Consider the following 21,332-nt stretch of genomic DNA (forward strand, 5'->3'; position numbering starts at 1 on the left):
GGCAACTAGGAGCCTGGGATAAAGGAATAACCCAATCCCAAAACTCCCCAAAGAGCATTTCTTATGGAGATGCGCCCCTAAGGCATGAAACGGGGCAAGGTAGTAGAGCGGCGGTGGTGGCGGCGCACAGGAGTGACTGTGCAGTCCTAGTCGGGGCGCACGGGACGCGAACACTTCAACCCTCAGAAAAGAGCAACAGTAAAGAGGCAGGTCAACTTGATACTTTTTTTTATGGCAATAAAAGAGCGTTTTCCTCCATCTCAAACCGCCCTAGGAGGAACACGGGGTGCCCAACCTTTCTTCGGACCTTCCCTACCCTAACCAATTCAGAGTCTCTCAAAGCTCCGGCCGCTCAGGGGCTGGAACCCTGAGAGGCGACCAGGGGACCCCGCTGCTTCCCTCCAGCGGGGGAGGGACGCGGCAAAACTCTCCCCCTCAACCCGGGGGAGACTGAACGCCCCGCCGAGCCCAGAGGGGGCGGGGCTCCGGGACAGGCTCTGCTCATCAGGGGCGGGGCCATGCAGCGCCGTCTGCGCTATCATTGGCCAAGAACCCCGTACTGGCGGGCGTACGTCACGGGTCGGGCCCACCCCCTTGGCAATGTCTTCAGCCTGCTGCACTCCTAAGTTAAGCATTTATTCCACTGGGATAGAAGCGGCAGGAGCAGCGTTGGCATCGACGAACCATGGCTGGGATTTTTTATTTTGTCCTCTTTTCGTTTCTCTTTGGGATTTGCGACGCTGTCACCGGTTCCAGGGTGTATCCCGCGAATGAAGGTAAGAGCAGGGCGACCTTTCTGAGGTTTGGGACAGAGAAGCGACGATCGGCGGTTGACTGGTCCCCGGGAGTGCGAGGCCGGAGGGTGCGGGGGGATCCCGGAGCGAGCAATGCGCCCTGACTCCGGAGAAGGGAGCTGGAGCGGGGGGGAACCGCGAAGGGACCGCGGGAAGCGGCCGGGAAGCCTGCTGCGGGGCGGTGACCCGTGCGTGTGAAGGGGTTGCCCAAGTTTGTAGCGAAAGGATGAAGTTTATCGGTATCCACAGGCGAGGGCAGCCCGTGGATGCGCCCCGAGGGGACGCACAGGAGACAACGCCAAGATTAAAAAAAAAAAAAAAAAAAAACAAATAAAATTTGTGGACCTATTCCTACTACCACTTCCCAACTCCCCTCAGGTCGAGGGGGAAAGGAAGCCTCGAGCTCCTTGAGGGTATCGTGGTGCTCTCGGGTTCTTGCGAAAGCCTTACGAGCTCTGGTTTCTGCAAAGTTTCCCAAGCCCTGCGCTTCCCGGGACCCGGCTCCCGAGCCTCCGCCGCACAGCGGTCGTGGCGCTGCTCGGCGGGCGCCGGTGACCTGATTTCTAGCACCCGGCGTTAAACACCTTTCTCCCAGTGGGGCCCCGCGCCCTGGGGATGCGATTGTCGGCCTAGGGGGCCCCAAGCTACTTATGTCACCCCCAGACCTGGGGAACCCGCTGGCAAGTTGAATGTACTCGAGTTTTGGCTTTTGGCCCCCAGAACTGTACCCCTGGTTAGTTTGGAGGGAACGTGCGGGACCGACTGGTTCCGTGCGGGTGCTCAGTTTTCTGCGCGTCGGTTTGGACGTGCTGGGAGGACTGTGTGTGTGTGCCTGTGTCGTGGAGGTGGGGGTTGATCATTTAGTTTCCAATGATCTCAGAGAAAGGAGAGTTGCGTGCGCGTGTGTGTTTGCGCGCGGGCGCATATGCGTGGATGTGGGTGCGCGGGTGCTCGCGTGGACGCGGACAATTGTGTGCTTGTGCTCGAGTGCCCCGATTGGGCGCGAGTGTGTTCTGGTGATGCTCGCCCTCGAGCCTGCGCGCATCCGTCTCGTCTACTCCTCCACCTCCCCACCCTCCCCCATCCTCCCATCCGTCCATCCGTCAGTCTGTCTCTCTCCAGGATCCGTCCATCCATTCCCGTACGATCTATCATTTTCCCTATTCCGAAGGAGGGAGCCAAAAACCAACTTAGCTTCAGCTGGGCAGCCGGTACCCAGAGCTCGCCAGACGGAGGCTCCCAGAGATTCACACACCTGCCGGCAGACACGGCTCGGCTTGGGAGGAAAGGGGCGCTCTCTCACCCTTCTGGTCTCCTCCCTCCTTCAGAAGGGCCGTCTCGGTCGCTCCTGCCCCCTCGGTCCCCAGAGTCATTTCTCTGAGCCGAATCCTGGATCCCGCGTTCTCCTGACTACTTCGCACTCTTGTTAGGACGTCCCTCAAGACCTTTCTGCACCAAACGTAGAGATTCCCGCCACCCCCCCCCCCCCGCCCTTGCTTTTTCTTTTGGAAGGAAAACTTGGGAAACCTAGACAAAAAAGGCGCTGATGGAGCTGTAGGCTGCTGTCGAAAGGGGGGGGGGTCACCCCCTCTCCGACCCCTCCTCCCCCTTAAAAATTAATTCATTTTGTTGCTTTTTATTCCCATCACGTTTTCTTTTCTCCCTTTTACCCTCCCTTCTACTCCCTCCCTTTTTTTGTAAATTGGGTCTTATTGTTCCCTTTGTGTCCCTAATCCACCTTACATAAATCCAAATGGATGTAGCGGGCTTTTCTCTAGGGACCGAGAGGAGAGAAAGGAGGGGGGCGCAGCTCCGGGCTGGAGCAAACCAGGGAAAGCTCTACATTTTAAAATAATTAAGAGACCCTAGGAATTCAGACTTCTCAGGAAAATCAGGAGAAAGAGGCTCGATTTAACTACTTTGACGTCGGGGTGAAATGAATGGGGAGGTGGGCAGAATTCAGGAGCCGGGGGGCAAGACAGAGTTGGGGTACGCTGGAGCAAGAATGAAGGGTTCGCATTCCCACCCCTCCCCCAGACCAAAGAGCTATCTTCGCTGATCAAATTAATAACCCAGTGGTTTCTTTGAGATAGGCCTTTCGACCCCAGGCCTGCAGCTCTCGGTGGGAAAGAGAACGTGGAGAGTTCAGGAATTCATGGCGTCCTTTTCAATGCCCTCTGTGCCTAGGACTGTTTCAGCTTGGGCGGGGTGCGACGGCTGTGTAGTCGACCTCCCGGTGGTCCTAAGCTTGGATGCATGCTCGTCATAGGTGTAGCACAAGCACAGTAAATCTTTTCGGCAGCTCTCCTCCATATCTCAAATTTAAACCAGTGATTTCCTCCTGGCCAAAGGAGTAGTCTTCGATTGTCCTCAAAAAGACCTGGGATGTTAAGGGGAGGGAGGAGGGAAGAGGGTTCAGGATGGGGAACACAAGTATACCTGTGGTGGATTCATTTTGATATATAGCAAAACCAATACAATATTGTAAAGTTAAAAAAAAAAGACCTGGGAAAGCGAATACTTAAAGTGTATTTGCATCCTAAGTCCACACGTCTGCCATCCCTCACTTCTGAAACTTTGATATTTGAAAAAACAGTGGATACCACATCCAGAGCCTATTTATTTGGTGGTGGAGCGGGAAAAAAATGGTAAGAGAGAGAGCCTTTTCATGACCCTTTGAGTACTCTCTGATAGAATTCACTTGTGGCTCTGTCACCATGATGATGAGTTATGCGGTCATCTGAAACTTGCAAAAACAAATAACTCTAGTAGATACCAGACAGAGATGAATGCAGATTTTGCTCTGGAGTGTAACTGCCTTACATAGATATATTTATTTTTTGAATTGTACTTGAGATTCTCTATTCATCCTTTTTAGAAAATGAATCAACTGAGTCCCGGGATGGAATTTTAAATGCTAAGCAAGTTAAATAAATAAGAACCTGCAGATTTAAAGAGGGGAGAAGATCAAGTGAGTAATGATTATTTACATAAGTGAGACCAAGTTTAGGTTTTGATCAGAGCTGGATATGCACACCCTCGGCACATATGGAAACGCTCAGGCAAATGGTTTTTTGTAGTATTGGCTTTTTGCAATTGGAAATTAATCTATTTTTCTTTGGTTTTCTTTCTTTTTTTTTTTTTTTTTGCAGTTACCTTATTGGATTCCAGATCTGTTCAGGGAGAACTTGGGTGGATAGCCAGCCCTCTGGAAGGAGGGGTAAGTTTTTCGAATTGCTCTCTGATCCACAGGGTAAAAAGGAGTGATTAGCAACTTTCTGAGAGTCCTAATGGCTTGATTCTTGTTGATTGTGGCCAGGGGGTCAGATTTCCACCGTGGCCTATGAAGTGAATTACGCTTTGTTGGAGAAATCCTATACTCCCTTTGGATAGCTCTGTCATGGCAGAACTGGAATCCAAAAGGGCAGAAAGGGGTTTCAAAACTAGGAGACTGGTGGAGGCATCGCCTTAGATGCCCATTTAAAACTAAAACACGGACAAGAAATATGATCTGGGGACCAAATTAGAATTTATGCCTATTCCTGTGATAGCCGTGAAATCCTGACAGGGTTAATTTTAAAGCAATTGTTCTGTTCCAGATGAGGAAAATGAAAAATAAAGATACCAGAGAGAAAACATTTCCAATTGTACCAGAAGCAGGTTTAGTTCTGTGTGTGAGCAGTGGGGGGCTCTGTAACTTGCTATGAGGACCTTAAATCAGCTGCTGTTCACTTGCACACTGAGAGAAAGCCTTATGAACCTGCGTAGGTGTTGCACCAGGGGCAACGTCTATGCAGAAAGAAAAAAAAAAGCCCCATGATTGTGCATTGTTGGTACTAAATGTGACAGTTATAGTATTTGGAATCTTGGATCTTTGGGGTTCTGGGAGACTGGGTTCTTAAAGTATGAGAGGGTGTATCACTGTTCATTTCTTCTTGAATTTGCCATCACTGCCTATATCAGAAGATTCTGAGAATAGAATTAGGTCGATAGCCACATTCTCCTATCCTTGTCCCCAACACCTTAATAACAGGTCAGAATGAATCAGCTTTGGAAAGAAATCAGTACAACGTGTAACTCTGGCTTCTGCCAAATTGAAATAACTCTCAAATGTTTTAAGAATTAAGCATATCATCCTACCTTTACATGCTTGATAGTCTATGACTCAGTCATTTGATTAAAAGCAGTAAAGATGAGGAATCCTTATCAGGCAAAAATTGTAATGCACAGTGTGGCGCTTCACACCTGGCCATTGAATAAACAATAAAGGGTTGAAAAAAAACAAAGATTCATAGAAACTTTTGGAAGATAGGTGTCACAAATAAGGCAATAAAGCAGACATGAAAAAGAATTTTAGGCTGGTTTTTTCCAAAGCCAGTCTTGTCATCCATTTGAAATAAAATGGAGATTGCCCTGCCTTCCTGTTTTTCAGCCTGAACTTGACTGCAGTTGGTTTGGTCGGTCTCTGCTGAAAAATTCTAGTCTGCCCTCAAAACCATTTTTTTTTTAATGGGAGGGAGAGTGATTGGCAGGTCTCTGGCAGTGTAGACAGGCTGTATTCACCGCTGATTGCAGGCAATTGCCCTCATCCTTTGAATGCGAAGAAAGGTACAGCTTTATCTTGTGAGAGTCAGACTCTTGTTAATCCTATACCCTGGAAAGGTCACTGATTCAAGGAGGCTTTCCCATGCTACACCAGGGGTATTGCTCTGTAGGTTGAAAGTGTTAGAACCGCTGGCAAAACTGAGAATGAAGGTATCCGTACTTGCATTAAAAAATATAATGAGCTTTATTTTTCTTACTGATTGTTTCCAAGTTTAAAGAGAGGACATATCTAGCGTGATTTTGGACCTGACCTGTTACACTCAATGTACACGTGACCTATTTAAAAGCAAGGAGTAGCACATTTTTTGAGTATAGTTCATGGTCTGTCCTGTTTCTGGAAAGCTTTTATTATAATTTAATATGCCACAGACATCTCCTTCCCCACACCCCAGCTCCTGAGAACTGTTGAAAGACCATCTGATCACTTTTTCTAGATACAAAACTTCTTTTGGTTGTCTTGATGTCCCTTAAAAAAAATACTGTGCCTAGCTGAGTATACACAACCCAGAACTTTTTATGGGCAGAATGTGGACTTCTGAATATAGAATGTTCTCTTTCCCTTTCCTGAAATGCCATGTGTATTATTATGAAAGGTAAGAAATGAACTTGTCTGTAAGAAAATTAGTCCTTCTAAAATATATAGTAGCCGTTGAAAAATTATGTGACAAGTTATAAAGTTTAATTAATTTCTAGCTTTTGTAATAAAGAAGACATTTGCAGACTTAGAATGAAGGGATAAATTGGATGTGTACCAAGTAGGAGATGGATTGGCTTTTAAAAGTTCTTTCTTTAGTGTAAAAGCATATTTGAGTGTTTTTTTTTTTTTTTTATTCTGAAATCTCTACTTATCCTTAGAACAGTTCACACCTTGGTTGGAAATTTGAAATTATAATTTTGACCAATAATGCCATACGTTTGTTTGTTGTTATTGTTATCTTTAAAAAGAAACCTTATTTGACAATACCACCAGGTCAAAAATGAGCTATGGTTTCATTTTTTCATTAGAACAGCTAAGCAGAACATGAAAATAATGGGAAGTGATGACTCCTAATGGCAACATTGTAGCAAAAACCTAATTTCTTGGCAGTATTCATTTAAAGGAGAATATTGAGTTTCTGACACTGATTGTAAAATGCAAAACTAAGGGGAGATTTGTCATTGTTCTGGTGAATTGATCAATGTGTTTAGACAATTAAGTTTGGCTGGAAAATCTGAATTAGATCTGAATTATCTGTATGAACAGTGGATATGTCCCTACGTGCTTTCATTTACATTGATAAATGTGTTTTTCCATATATCCTTTGTTCTGAGATGAGAAGCATGCTGAGTAGGTTTTTTTGAAGGTGGGGATCTATTTTTGGATTTACATGAATTTCCCCAAATAAGTAAATTACTGGTGATTTATTGCTTAGTGGATAAAAATAAATTTTAATCACCACAGGGCACTTATCTCTTTCAGTTCCAACTTTCATAATGGTGGCAGATGAAAGGGATGCAGAATTTTATGTATTATGGCCCTTCACATAGTAACATTTCTATCCATTAATAGTTTTCCAATGCACAGATGGGAAACCTGTTAAAAGATACATTATGATTCTATGTACTTCATTGGATTGAATGGAGCTTTAAGTGGAGCTATTATAGAATATGATTTTTTAAAACTATCTTTTTTCTTCTAATTATATTCATGTGTTAGATATTTAAGCTGATTTATACCAGCTCTATATAAAGCCATTACTGTAGATGCTAATGAAGAATTGGAGGCTGCCTACTAGTCTGGTAGGAGCCCCCAAATTATCTTGCTGCTTTTAGGATTGTTTTAAAAGCATAGCAAAAATGAAACTAGAATGCTAGTCACAGTGAATTTTGCTGAACTCAGATTATCCCACTGTGAGAATCTTTATGTTACAAAGTAGATTGAAAGAAAACCCTACCATACTTTAATTTTCTTGGGCTTTCCATCATAAATACCACTTAGTATTTTTTTCTCAATATCCACAGACTATTTAGAAGCAATGCATGTGTACATTCATGTTTACTTAATGTGGCTTTCTTTTAAAAATAAGAACAGTATACAAACTTTTGGACTGAATACATGCTCTTGAAACGTGTCCTACCATTTTAAATGACAGTGTATTTGAGAAATCCAACCATAAAGTTTACTCTCTATCTTTCCAGGATTACCGAAACCGGAATGGTGAGATTTTCTTTACCCCTTTAAAGAGTAATGACAATGCCAAAAAGAAAAGAAAAAACAAAATTGACTGCGATTTTTTTTAGGTATTAGAGAGCAAAGTTCTGACAGGAGCACCACTAATTAACTGATAATTGTCTTCCTTTGGCAAACTCTGCTCTTCCTGCTCTTAATTTGCAGGTCTCTGCTCAGTTGTTGGAACAATACACATCCCTAGTTTTTCATTTATGAGTAAATTTGAACTGTCGCCACTTGAAATTGCAGCTGTTGTAATAGGTGAATTTGAGGTTGTTAGACCACCACCAGGAACTGCCTGAGAACTCAGAAGCAATCAATCTAGTAATACCTCTGGAATTTTAGGCAAAAGAGTGAAACAATGAAAAGAAAATAGCTCCCCAATACAGTACCATCTTGATGAGGAATTAGTGCTGGGTAGTTTTCTTTCTTATTGAAACAAAAATCATCACTGTCCTATGAGGGGAAAACAGAACTGATAAATCACTGTATGATGAAATGTTTGCTATTGATGCATTTCCTTTGGCTCTTTGCAGTGGGAGGAAGTGAGTATTATGGATGAAAAAAATACACCAATCCGAACCTACCAAGTCTGCAACGTGATGGAGCCCAGCCAGAATAACTGGCTGCGAACTGATTGGATCACCCGGGAAGGGGCTCAGAGGGTGTATATCGAGATCAAGTTCACCTTGAGGGACTGCAACAGTCTTCCGGGTGTCATGGGCACTTGCAAGGAGACGTTTAACCTGTACTACTATGAATCAGACAATGACAAAGAGCGTTTTATCCGAGAGAGCCAGTTTGCCAAAATTGACACCATCGCAGCCGACGAGAGCTTCACCCAAGTAGACATTGGCGACCGAATCATGAAGCTCAACACGGAGATCCGGGATGTGGGGCCGTTGAGCAAAAAGGGGTTCTATCTGGCTTTTCAGGATGTGGGGGCCTGCATCGCCTTGGTATCGGTCCGCGTGTTCTACAAGAAGTGTCCGCTCACCGTTCGCAATCTGGCCCAGTTTCCGGACACCGTCACAGGTGCTGATACTTCTTCCCTGGTGGAAGTTCGAGGCTCCTGTGTCAACAACTCTGAAGAGAAGGATGTGCCAAAAATGTACTGCGGGGCAGATGGTGAATGGCTGGTACCCATTGGCAACTGCCTATGCAATGCCGGGCATGAAGAGCGGAATGGAGAATGCCAAGGTAAGGAGAGCCATATTGTACTTTTCATTAGGGCTTAGTGCACGTAATTAAATCAGAGATGAGACTAAATGGAGTAAAGCCAGTAATTAGCAGCCCCTGTGGGATGTGGTGGGACAGAGGGGTCTAATGAGTAAGTGCTACAGCTCCAGGTGGCAAAGCTAAGACGATTCTAATACTGACAAAATAAATGATGCTGCTGTAATCAGCAGAAGGCCAAACACATTTGCTAACAGGCACTTAGATGTGAACCGGCTTGATGTGCCCTCTGAAATGTAAATGAACAAGCTGAAGAAAGGGCGCTGATTGATCCTTGCTTCAAGAGGACCCACACATTTTCGAACCCTGGTTCCCCTGTTGGTAAACATCTCTCCTCCTGTGGATATGTCCGTGAATGATTTCAATGTCAAATTAGGGTTTGTTGTTCCAATTTCCTCCTGCTGATTAAAATCGAACTGTGTGAGGAAAGTCCAGTTTTTCCTGCCTTGTGGAGCAGCGTAGACATGGATCAGCAAAGTGGAGTGACAGGGTTTCACGTGCCTTCTGTTCCATTGAGCTCCCATTGATGGGATCTCCAAGTGAACTGAATCTTGATGAAAGACCTCTTAATTTCCCTGAGGAGGTGATAAAGAGCTAATAAGAGTCTTCTTATTGGATCTGTGGTCAGAGGTAGTAGTAAATTGTGATCCATTTTGATTATTGAGTTTTTGAAGAAATCCAGGTTTGTTTGGGTTTTTTTGGTCATGTTAATGACTATTTATCATATTACTAAGCTGACTTCTTTTCCTCTTATTTAACCCTGTCTGCAATTCCCTCTTCCCTTATTTCCCCTTTTGGAGAGAGTTTGCAGACTTCTTATATTAGCTTTGTTTTTGAGTAAAGGCTGGGAGTATTCCATATTTATATGGATTGCTCATATCACGTGCGAATTAAGGCTTGCAAAAATCAGTTATCTCAAGACTTGTATTTTTGCTTGGTATTTATCTTCAGTGGTTATCAATAGTCTGCTGCCGCCAGTCTTATTACGGTTACTACTAAAGCGTGTAACTCTGGGTCCCATCTCTGGAACAGATCAGATTAATCTTTTCTCAGGGTGATTGTTGAGCTGGAGACTACACTACCACATGGTTCATCTGATTTGGTGATTAAAGAACCCGAAATAACTGACTGCCAAACAATTTGTCTGGCATTTCAACCGTTTTAATGACAGGTGGGATTGACCATAGAGCAGTCCACTTGACCAATTGGAAATCAGCAGTTATAACCTAAAGAAAGTTGCGTTTAGGGTAGTTTGGTGTCATAGAGTTTTAAGAGATCATAAGTGTTCTTCTTGATGTGATATAGTTATTTCTAGAAGTAGCTAACAATGAATGTCTTTTAAATGCATTGAAAATATAAAACAGAATAAAGACTGGCAACCTTTTCTGTTGACTTTGAGTCAAAAGGTAAAGTTGAAAATTTAGATGTTTGAATTTCAAGGTGTTTTTTTTAACAAAGATTAATTTCTTACTTAGCAACTACTGGGTAAGCTGTACCAAATGGAAACCCTGAAGTATATTCCAGTGTTAATGTTAGAAAAATATGAGTGCATTGTTGGCACCTAAATTATAATCATCATAGCGGGAACAGTGAAATGAATAGGGTAATAATACTGCTTCGCATCTTAGAGTAAATTGTTCTTCCTTCTTGATTTTTGTAAGACAAGACTTGCACATCTTAACATGTCAAGATTCTTACATATATGTTTCTTAAAAAACACATTGTCCTCCATTTTTGCTCAGATGTTCATGTTTCTGGCATCAGTACATCTCTCTGTATCTAATGTCATTGATTTCCAATTGTCACACAGCCCAGTAACTCATACATTGCTGCACTGTGAAACTCCTTGACATCTTTACAACCCAAATTAGAAGGAAAAGAGAAAAAGATGGAGGAGGGAGTGAATGTAAAGGCAATTGAACATGGTAGTGGATGGCTTTATGGAAATAATCTTAGGAATACAGTTCATCATCACGTGATTCATAGAAAGTTTGAGGCTGCATGGTTTAGGTTCAGTCCATTTCTGAGCAAACTATTCCTAACACAAGACTAGATATTTAATGGAAGTGGAAGTTTGATTAAGCTGTTGTTGAGAATCTTCATTCTTTGCACTCTCTCGTGCTATCCACGTACTTTCTTTGCTACTTGTAGAAAGATTAAATCTTTCAAGAAGACACTTTTTGCACAAAACCTTGCACTGCTTGTTTTTAAACACTATCAGGTAAGAATCTCTGATGAATTTAGGGAGGAAGAAAAAACTTGAATCCTAAGAATTCTTAAATCCCAAACTTGAGTGAGATTTTTTTTTTAAAGAGATAAGTCAAGTCTGTAAACATCTTAAGAGTAATAAGAAATGGTTGCTTCCATCTGTGCCACCATTTGGCTTCCTAGGTAGCGCTCACTAGCGCTAAAGAACCTGCCTGGCAAGGCAGGATACATAAGAGACGTGGATTCAATGCCTGGGTTGGAAAGTTCCCCTGGAGAAGGAAATGGCAACATACTCCAGTGTTCTTGCCTGGAGAGAGTCCCATGGACAGAGGAACCTAGAGGGCTGAAGTCCATGGGGTTGCAAAGAGATGGACATGAGTGAAGTGACTTTGCACGCATGCACACAGGCATGTGCCATCATTACTGGGGTATCAGGATTATCTAAGTAGAGCAGAAAAACATCCACATAAGGAAATGTGTCTCAGTTTGGTCACTTAGCTGCATGACCTTGAGCATGTTTCTTAAACACTCTGTGCCTTTGTTTGTTAATCTATAAAATGGGTTGATAATAATTGTACTTAGCTTAGAGACTTAGAGGACACAGTGATGTAAAATTGGTAAAAAAAAAAATCACTGTTTAGATTATAAAGCATTAAACTGATGTTAATGCTAGCTTCTTTTATCACTTATCAAGGTCATACCTATTGACTTTTAAGGGTGTTGAGTTGAAATGGTAAAAGGGAAGTCCATCTTCGAGCCACTCTTAGAAGTCAAGGACAAAGATAGGAAGCATTGTGTTTGCCCTAACAAAGAGTAAGGATCATTTGAAAATGATATTTGGAGAGTGTCTTTTTTTCCACCCCCCCCCCCCCCACCTCCCCCTGCTATAGGAAAGAGAACTTTTCCTTTGAGTGAAAGAAAAGTGATTTGGGAGTGGAACAAGAAAGACCAGGGTGTAAAGGGAGCTTAAGAAAGGATATAAAAGAGAATGGGCAAGTCTTCAGAACTCTGGCAGCAGATCCCTCCCCAATTGTCTTTTCAATGAGTCTTCTGTGGCAGGACAAATAGAAGGACAGGTGAAAGGTCACCTACTTCCTCATCCATCTTCCTTGGGGTCTGGGAGGTCAGAGTGAAGATTGATTAAGATCTTAAATGTTTGACAAAAGATCCCTGGGCAAAAATGGCCAGGGTGGGTGGGGGCCTGGGGTATGCTGTTGTTTGAATCTAACCCTGATCATCTGCCAGAATCCTCCAGAGACCTCGAAGACAGAAGGACACTTCCTCTTGGAGTTCTTACCTCCAAGCAGTACATGCAAATGCAGACGGAGGGCGAGGAGCCCCATCAAAAGTGTCAAGAGTGGCAGGGCATGGCGGGCTTGCCCTCTGCAGCAGCTGCAAGTTCACCCTCCCCTAGAATAACATTTTCTGAAATGATTTGGCTCCGTCTCAGCAGGACAAAAAAAGAGTGGAAGCCACTCATTTGTCTCCTGCAGGAGAATGTCTGGCTGGCATTAGCAGTAGTTTGAACTTGCCTAGTGATGGGGTGCAGAGAATAAGAAACTGTTCTAGTTAGTCGGAGAAAGGAGAAAAAATTCCACCTCAGACATGTCTCCCTCTCCCCTAGTACGAACCCTGCCCCTCATGAGGGAATGTTCCAGATGTTTTACAGGATTATTTTTATTACTTCAAAAATATTAAGCTGGAGGAAGAGACAAAAAGATTTTTATTACCTTATTTTTTACTTAATTAAAAAGCTGAAAAATGAAAGGGAAGTCACAGATTTACTCTTTGTGAAATAGTAATAAGCAGCATATTCAGAGAGCATGTATAAAAATAATACTAATAAAAAGAAAACAGTCTTATGGAGTCACTTAAGGACAAATAATCACAACTGTGACAAAATTAAGCTGGGTAGGAATCAACCCTTGCTTAAATATATAATTTTGCTGTAAATTGTTTGGGGTCCTATATACTTAAGGACCTCTATTATGTATTATTATATATATGATGCCTTCATATCAGTAAAAGCTTCTTAAAAGCTCTTTTGAGAAAAAACAAGATGGAAATGCTTTGATGGCTATAAAATAGAAATATTTCATATTCATGCTCTGAAAAAAGAGGTCTGTGTTTAAAAAAATGACTACTTTGTTTTTCTAATATATTACAGAAGAACCTTAGGAGAAAGAAGTACCAGAAAGGATGCATTTAAAATATAGTTCAGAGAGATGCTGTTATATTCTTTCCACTTTTGAAAATTTTCTTCCACTTTGAATCATGTCTTTAAGAATCAATTGGTTAAATCACATGGTTGCTTTTATCTCTGACTTTGAAGCATGGCTGTGATCACTGAAAGACGCAATTCTTTATATCCGAGAAGAGCAGGGTTTAATTATTGTCCTTTTTCTGTTATACTTTTTTATGTTCCCTTCTACATGTGACCAGGCTTCTTTTGTGAGCGAATCAGGCAATGGTCTATTTTGGATTCACTAAAGCATCATGTAGGAATTATCTCAGTTAGGGATTTTTGAATCCGGTATTTAAGATTTGATGACTTATTTTAATCTGACTGAGCTTCCTTGTACTTTTCAAAAATGAATTAAGACATAATTATTCTGTTAAGACTTGAGTCTTTAGGAGAAAGACCGATTAAATGGCTTTTCAGCTACTACTGTGCAAAGCAGAGGTGGTCATGATATATGTTTGACTTTCATTGAATTTTAATACTTAGGTTTTGGGGGGCATTTTTTTTTTGCATTTAATCGATGAATTTAACATTACAAAAGAATTGTATGCTTCAAACTCTTACTCCAGCTTACTTCTGATTTATCAGTCTTTATGATTTAGTAGATAACCCAAATATATCTGTACAGTGTATTTTAAAAAATAACTGAAATGGAGTCATCTTCTTGTCATCTTGTTTTTATGATATTTGACTATTTATCTTGGACATCATTCCATATTAGAGAATATAACTTTTCTCCATCCTTCATAATTGATAATTAATATTCTGTAGTGTGAATATATCATACTTTATTTAATTTTTTCTTTTTTGATGGATAGTTCGGGAATCTTGGTTTTTTTCTAGTAATAGTTTTAAACCAACAGTTTAACTTGTCAATCATACATATACTTAAAAAAAAATTGAATGGTTAACCTTGCTTTGTTATTTTTCTGGCTTTTTCTTGGACAAATAATTTTAATAAACCTTCTTGACCATGAGCATATATATGGAAGGAGTTCAGTCCAGGACAGCCAGACAAGTAACATTGCTGACAATTAAGGAGCATGGTTGTGTCTCATTAAATGTTCATTGACTGAATGAATAAATAAATGCAGAAGGAATTGTGGCCTGTTTCATATTAAACATTTATTTGGTGGAGTAACATTTCATGGAGTCAACATGATATATCAGAATCTTTGCATGTGACATCTATTAATGAACTCCTTGTTTATAATTCCTACCTCAATTGGGTCTTAGCTATTTTCATTATATTTATGAACCATCTCTACACTTGGATGTTCAAAAATCTCTGTAGTCTATGTGCTAACATAAGTATTAGTACAGAATGGCTAAGATCTGCCTTTGGAGTTTGAGACCTGAGTTTAGTTTGTAGGTGTGCTACTTAACTAGGTGGATGATCACTAACTTAACCTCCCTAACTTCAAGTCTATATTTGCAAATTGGTGACAATGGTATGTTATTATGTATGAGACACACATGTAAGGATGAGGGCATGTCAACCCACTCCAGTATCCTTGCCTGGAGAATCCTATGTGTAGAGGAGCCTGGCAGGCTACAGTCCACAGGGTCACAAAAAGACACGACTGAAGTGACTTGTCACACATACACATGTATGTATACAGGTTCTAGCACTGTGCCTAGAATCATTAAGCGCCTAAGAAGTGGAAAATGTTATTGTTATTTTTGTTGTTATTCAATAGAAATATGGTGACATTATAGGCTATTTGGTCATTGTTTGTCCAACAATGGAAACTGGTTTAGGTTTTGAAGCAGTTTTTTGAATGGAGAGCTGAGGGCAATGGTTACAAATCCAAGTGTAGGGGGTGGTATGAAATGACTGGTCTTGTCTCTATTGGTCAGGTCCTCTGTTCCTCAGCTTACTGCAGTGGCCCTCAAAATGTGCTCAGTTGGGTTCCCCCAAGACCCTTTCCTGTGGTCTGCAGGTCAAAAGTTTAATATGCTATTTGCCTTTTCCCTCCCCTTTTCTCATGAATGGAGTTTTCCAGAGGCTACCTGATATATGATATCTCATCAAATTAAACAGAGAAGCAAATCTGAGAATCCAGCCATCCTCTATTAAGCCAGACATTAACAATGTCACTCTTGTCACTAAATCAGTTTTAGAAAATTTTGTTCTTTTTTCATCAAAATATGGTATTTGTGTTGACATGTAATGGGTTTAATTATCAATACTTTTAAATAAATTCATCTGAGTTTCAGTTTCTAATGGTAAGTATTGGTATCTTTAACTCCCGTACACAGAAGCACTTTGGCATCCTCAGTCTTTTTAAACAGTGTGTAAAGGGGTCCTGAGACCCAAAAGTTTGAGAAGTGCTGCACAAAAAGTGTCAACTTTTTCTTTCTCCTGTAGGTGCAGAAAGTGTACCTAGGTTGTCTGCAGACACTTTTAGAATCAGAACAGATCAGGAAGCTCTGGAAACTTTCAGAATCTCGGAGATTTAGGTAGCTTAGAAGGATGACATTTATTCTACCCTTTAGATGTTTCTATAAAATCAGGCAGCAATTTGTAGCTCTTAGTTTTTTAAAAACGGTTTATCTGTGTCCAATAACATGCCTCAGTGCTCTCTTTAGTTTTACTGTGCTTGCGAGAAGGAATGATTAAGGAAAGCCTCAGCTGGCCCATGGGACCCTGAGAGACTGTATCTTTTTCACTGAGGGCATAAAACCTTTCTCCCTTACAGCTGGTACCTCTCGGCCATTTGCGGTGAGGGTGGGAGCAGGTGAGGTCACTGGGTCCCATGATCTGGAGGGTAATTAATAGTCCCATGACTAAATGGACATTTTATGAATATTCAGGGTCTATTTGGGCTTCTGGGGAAACAATCAGGTTGGTGCCGCTGACAACTCCCTTTGGAGACCCAGAGCGATTTCTGGGTGAATGCGGGTCGTCAGCTGTCGGCCTAGGGTTGCTTTTTTGCCGGCAGCAGATCCCTCGTTTGCATATTCTGTATGCGCCCTCATGCAAAACAGCACACCCATTTCCCCCTTTCACAAAGGCTAGAGAGCTTCCTTTGGAAACTCCAGCCAAAATCTCCTTCTGTTTATGCAGAACCCAATGATTTAGACACCATGCAAATTAATTCGGTTTTGATTTGAATGCTTCCAGAGACTGGGGGTGGAAGGCGGAGAGTGGGGTGTTTGCACAGGGCCCCTTTTGTGCACCCCGCCGCCCGCCCTCCCCCCTCCACTGGCCCTCCCCCAGTGTGGCTGGTTGTCATTCCCGGGGCCCCTAGCCCCATGTGAAACAACCCAAGCTCCTGCTGCTCATTTTATTTTGACCTTTGGAAAGGAACCTAGTCTTGGTGAATCCCTTGGCTTGTCTGTTTCCTGACAGTTTCAGCAGGAATCTCCCTGGTTTTTTTTTCTGAGGAGGGAGGAGATAGCACTGTGCAGATTATGCTAGGAATGCTTAGAAGTGGCCCAACAAAGGGCTTTCAAAAATTGTCAAGGAAAAAGATAAAATTCTTGGAGAAAGAATTGTCAGATCTCAGAAAGTTCTGAAAATATAGGCGTTAGGTCACTCGTAGGCTGGAACCTATTCACCCCTTCAACAAATAAATCCTGAAAGTGTAGATTGCACAAATCATTGCTATTTTCATCATGTTAGTGTCATACACCTATGAATGAAGACAACCAATTGCATACCTAAAATCATGATTAAAATCCTTTATATTCACTCCTGTCCCACATGCATTTCTTTCAAAGTTGTATTGACGCTAATTCTGTTCCTTATTCTGTATGTGTATTCGCTTTGGGTTGAATGTTGCCTTTTGAATCCCTGTTTTCCCATCCCACCAGTGTCTCCAAATTTACTTAACCTTTGCTTTGTTCCCTCAGAATGAAAATGCGAGTACAATACATATTTAACCCAACAAACTTCACTCTCATCTTGAAAACAGTACTGTCTTCAGAAGGCCCTGATCCTATGTATTCTATAAACTAAAAGAAGAGGACTTGGCATGAAATGTTTTTGAAGTTCAATTAGTTTTGAGTTCGAACTAATTTCACAGGGCAGCAAACGGGCCGAGCCAGACTTTGCAGTGTAATTAAGTGTAGGCAGGGTCAGCTAAAACAACATCTAAATGTGGAAGAGCTTTGGTTTAGCTCCACATGGCCTGACAAAATTTGATGATGCTGCTGTTCAAAGTCCATTTGGGATGGATTATTAGGATTAAAGAACAGCAGAAGGCTCTGTACTTGGTATGTTCTGTCGTGTCATTAGTGGATGAGAAAATTCAGCTGCTTATCTGGCTCTTGTTTCTAAGGATGGATTTAAACAGACTCACACTTCTCAAAGGTGATCTTACTAACCTCTTCTTAATAAGTTACAGATCTCCAATTGCTCAGAATCCTGAAAATACCATTTGAAGTAAGTTGATTGATAATTATCATTTCCCCCTCCATGTACAGATATTTTCCACAGTGGTACAAAGCTACGGTACAGTTTCTTAATTACCCAGATAATCCTGTTTGCTTGTATTTTTAAACTATGAAGTGCTGGGTAATTATTCAATTCTTAATAGAAGGCAAATGGCAATGTAAACAATAATTAGGATGTTAGACAGAGTAATGCGCTTCAAAGCAAATTGGATTTTTTTCATACTGTTCAGCATGAAGTCCCATAAAGCCAACAATTTAGAAGTAAGGCAAAAAGGTTCCATTTGGTTCATATTTTATGGCGTTATCTCCTCATGGCTTGTTTCTGTGAATAGAAGTTTGCCCCAATAAAGCTGGCTGTGCCCAAGCCAACTGTTTCCCTAACAATCGCTTCCCTGCTGTTTGACATTTGACGGTGTTCTCCCAGGCCTCCAGATTGGTCCTTTGTCTGCTGCAAATCCGAGGGGTCAGGGGTTAACAGAATACTGATTTCCTCCATAATACCATGGCAGGTAAATATGGGCCAACCTCATGATCAGTTAAGACACAGCTCAGTAAGGAATGCTTTTCTCATGGGCTTTTGTCCTTAAGAGCTTCCCTGATTTGAGATGCTGAGTTTCCCAGCTCTTGCCTTCCACAGGGGCTTCTTCATTACCAAAGCTGCCATCTCTCTTTTCTATGGCTTTCTCTGTTAATAACCATTCACAGATAACAATATATCCCCAGAAATACATGACCTGAAAACTGAGCAAATCATCATGTTTGATGAATTAATTTTACAAGCGTTAACCATACTTGCAACCTTATGCACTTAATTATGTCTTGCAGTCTTATCTGTACTGTGTGTTTCATTGATGAAATAATAAACTGATAGCAAAGACGGTAGACAAAGTTCCTTTAATAATGGTGCTCTTACCCACCCTACTTTTTTTTTCCCATCTAGCCATCATGGTGTGTTGCCAGTTAGAGGTATAATTAAACAAACAGTTTTATTCCATTTTCACCATTATGGAGATGTCCAAGCATTCATCAACATCAATGCTATTACCATATTATATCAGTTTAATTATATCAGTGTTTATTCTTCTCCCAAGGAATATTGTAATCTACATAGTAGGTTATATCCTAATTGTTCATGGGGGACACACTGGCTCTAGAAGTTTAAAGTGTCTTTCAAACTTTTAAACTTCTTGTTACCATCAATTAATGAATGAAAAGGGCACTTCTGCATACATCACTCTCCGTTTGCATATATCACTCTCCGCATTTCTGTTTGTCCAACCTCCTTCACATTGTACCGTGAACTTGATGCTTAGATTCATTTGTTTTCAGTTTTAAGTGTTTGAAAAAGACATCTCCACTTTGAAAAACAGTTTCCTTTTGAAGTGTCCAGTTTGGCAATGACTGAAGCAGTCCCCCGGGCCAATTAGCATGTTAAAAGAATGGATCAATACCTTTCTGCCTCCTCCACCCTCCTTGCTCTCTTCCAAGGGGAAAGAGTTTGGAAGAACCCTGGGAGGCTCTTGACAGATGTGCCAGGAGACTTCAAGAGGATTGTCAATTGCCCCAAGTGGGGAACATTGACAATTTGATCTAGTGCCCGTCGGCTTCTCGGCTAGCCATTTGAAAATGGATGCAGGAGGAACTGACAGCGTCAGGAAAGCTCTTGCAGTTCATGTAATTATGGAGAGGATTAGAAGAAAAGTGTTGGGAGAAATAAGAGATCAATACAGGGGCACTAGTTGACTTGAACTCACCTTTAGCTGTTAAACACTACATTTTGTAACATTTAGCCTATGCACATGGAAGACTATAGTTTTTTTTTTTTTTTTTTAGGATTGTGTAAACCCATGCATAAGAAAAAATTAAAAAAACATAAGCAGCCACTGATTTTTGAGAGCAGACTCCTAGGTAATTAACAGTGTAACACTTTCAGTACTTAAGATGCAAAGGTGCTAATTAACTAATGGGAGAAATTGAGATTTCATTACTTGGTTCTCTAACGAGGTGCCAGCAAAGAAATGCAGCTGAAAGTAATATTTGAACATTCAGGTTTCTTTTAAAGCAGTTTCTTTAGGAACTGCTTCTCTGTTTATCCTAGAGTTTTCAATTAGCCTAATACAGGGCTACAGTAAAACATTATAAAAGTGTGGTATTTTTGCACCAGGAAACTCATGTTGATGGAAAAATGAGAACGTTATCATTGCAAGATTAAAAAGAAAAGCTTTAAAAAAGTTTGAAACACACCACCTGAGGGTCTCACATGGTCTTCCTTTAGGACAGTTAGCGTACTAAGCTGCTGCTGCTGCCAAGTCACTTCAGTCGTGTCCGACTCTGTGCGACCCCATAGACAGCAGCCCACCAGGCTCCCCCGTCCCTGGGATTCTCCAGGCAAGAACACTGGAGTGGGTTGCCATTTCCTTCTCCAATACATGAAAGTGAAAAGTGAAAGGCAAGTCGCTCAGTCATGTCCGACTCTCAGCGACCCCATGGACTGCAGCTTACCAGGCTCCTCCATCCATGGGATTTTCCGGGCAAGAGTACTGGAGTGGGGTGCCAGCTAACCAGACCCCATTACATCATTTATCTAACCTTCAGGAAAGATTCTGGAGTCCTTATTTACAGAACGTTGTTCCTGTAACTATTTCAGTAATTCTTAAATGGGTTCTTGATAAGGCAAGAATTTTACACTGATTTCAGCAATTGTACTGAACCATTGTTGGATCTTTCCTTTTCTATTAGAGAAACAAAGTCATTTATTAAAGAGAAGTAATGTCTGACCTTGTGAAAAATCACAATTATTATTGCAACTTCAAAAAACAGATATACTAAAAAAGAACCCTTAGCCCCACAAAAGGATCGTTGACTTCTACTGCAGATAATGATTGAGATATAGAAACTTATTGAGTTTTCCCAGTATTTTCCATTATATCTTCTGGCTGGTTATCACTGATCTACAGGAAAGCTATTGATTTTTGTATGTTTATCTTGCATCCAATCTTTTTATTGAACTGTCTTGTGAATACTAACAGGTTTTCGGTTAATTCTCTAGACTTTTTAGAGAGCCAATATTTTTAGGTACAAGCAATTATATATTTTTCCTTCTTTTTAAAAACTAGACCTCTTATTTATGATTTTTATCTTACAACATTGATCAGAATTTTTAGGCCACAGAAAAATAATAATGTTGATTGTAAGCATCTTTATTTTATACCAGTTTTAGTGGACATAATTTAAGCATGCTATGAGATATTTTAAACATTTCTAAGAGAGAAGGGTGGAGAAGGCAATGGCACCCCACTCCAGTACTCTTGCCTGGAAAATCCCATGGACGGAGGAGCCTGGTGGGCTGCAGTCCATGGGGACGCTAAGAGTCGGACATGACTGAGCGACTTGCCTTTCACTTTTCACTTTCATGCTTTGGAGAAGGAAATGGCAACCCACTCCAGTGTTCTTGCCTGGAGAATCCCAGGGATGGGGGAGCCTGGTGGGCTGCTGTCTATGGGGTCGCACAGAGTCGGACATGACTGAAGTGACTTAGCAGCAGCAGCAGCAAGAGAGAAGGGGTTTTGAATTTTGTTAGATAACTTCAAATATCTCTTTCAGATATGTGATCTTTCTGATATGTGTTTATGGGTGT

At 41.5% G+C, this 21,332-nt stretch overlaps 1 protein-coding gene across 3 annotated transcripts in view; it reads left to right on the forward strand.

Moving 5' to 3' along the window:
* Positions 1–609: 609 nt before the first annotated feature.
* Positions 610–21,332, forward strand: part of EPHA4 (EPH receptor A4) — a 161,948-nt gene continuing 141,225 nt past the window's right edge. For 2 of the 3 annotated variants that reach the window (XM_086366384.1, XM_086366374.1), the window contains exons 1-3: positions 610–776; positions 3,947–4,014; positions 8,145–8,808. In XM_086366384.1, the coding sequence (XP_086222510.1) occupies positions 686–776; positions 3,947–4,014; positions 8,145–8,808 (823 nt within the window). In that variant the 5' untranslated portion in view covers positions 610–685. The remainder of the gene's footprint in view (positions 777–3,946; positions 4,015–8,144; positions 8,809–21,332) is intronic. The other variant, XM_086366394.1, reaches the window with a different exon arrangement.

Source organism: Bos grunniens, chromosome 2, assembly GCF_055505025.1.
Source record: "Bos grunniens cultivar Pamir isolate PY7600 chromosome 2, Bosgru_T2T1.0, whole genome shotgun sequence".
In the NCBI taxonomy this organism is placed as follows: Eukaryota; Metazoa; Chordata; class Mammalia; order Artiodactyla; family Bovidae; genus Bos; species Bos grunniens.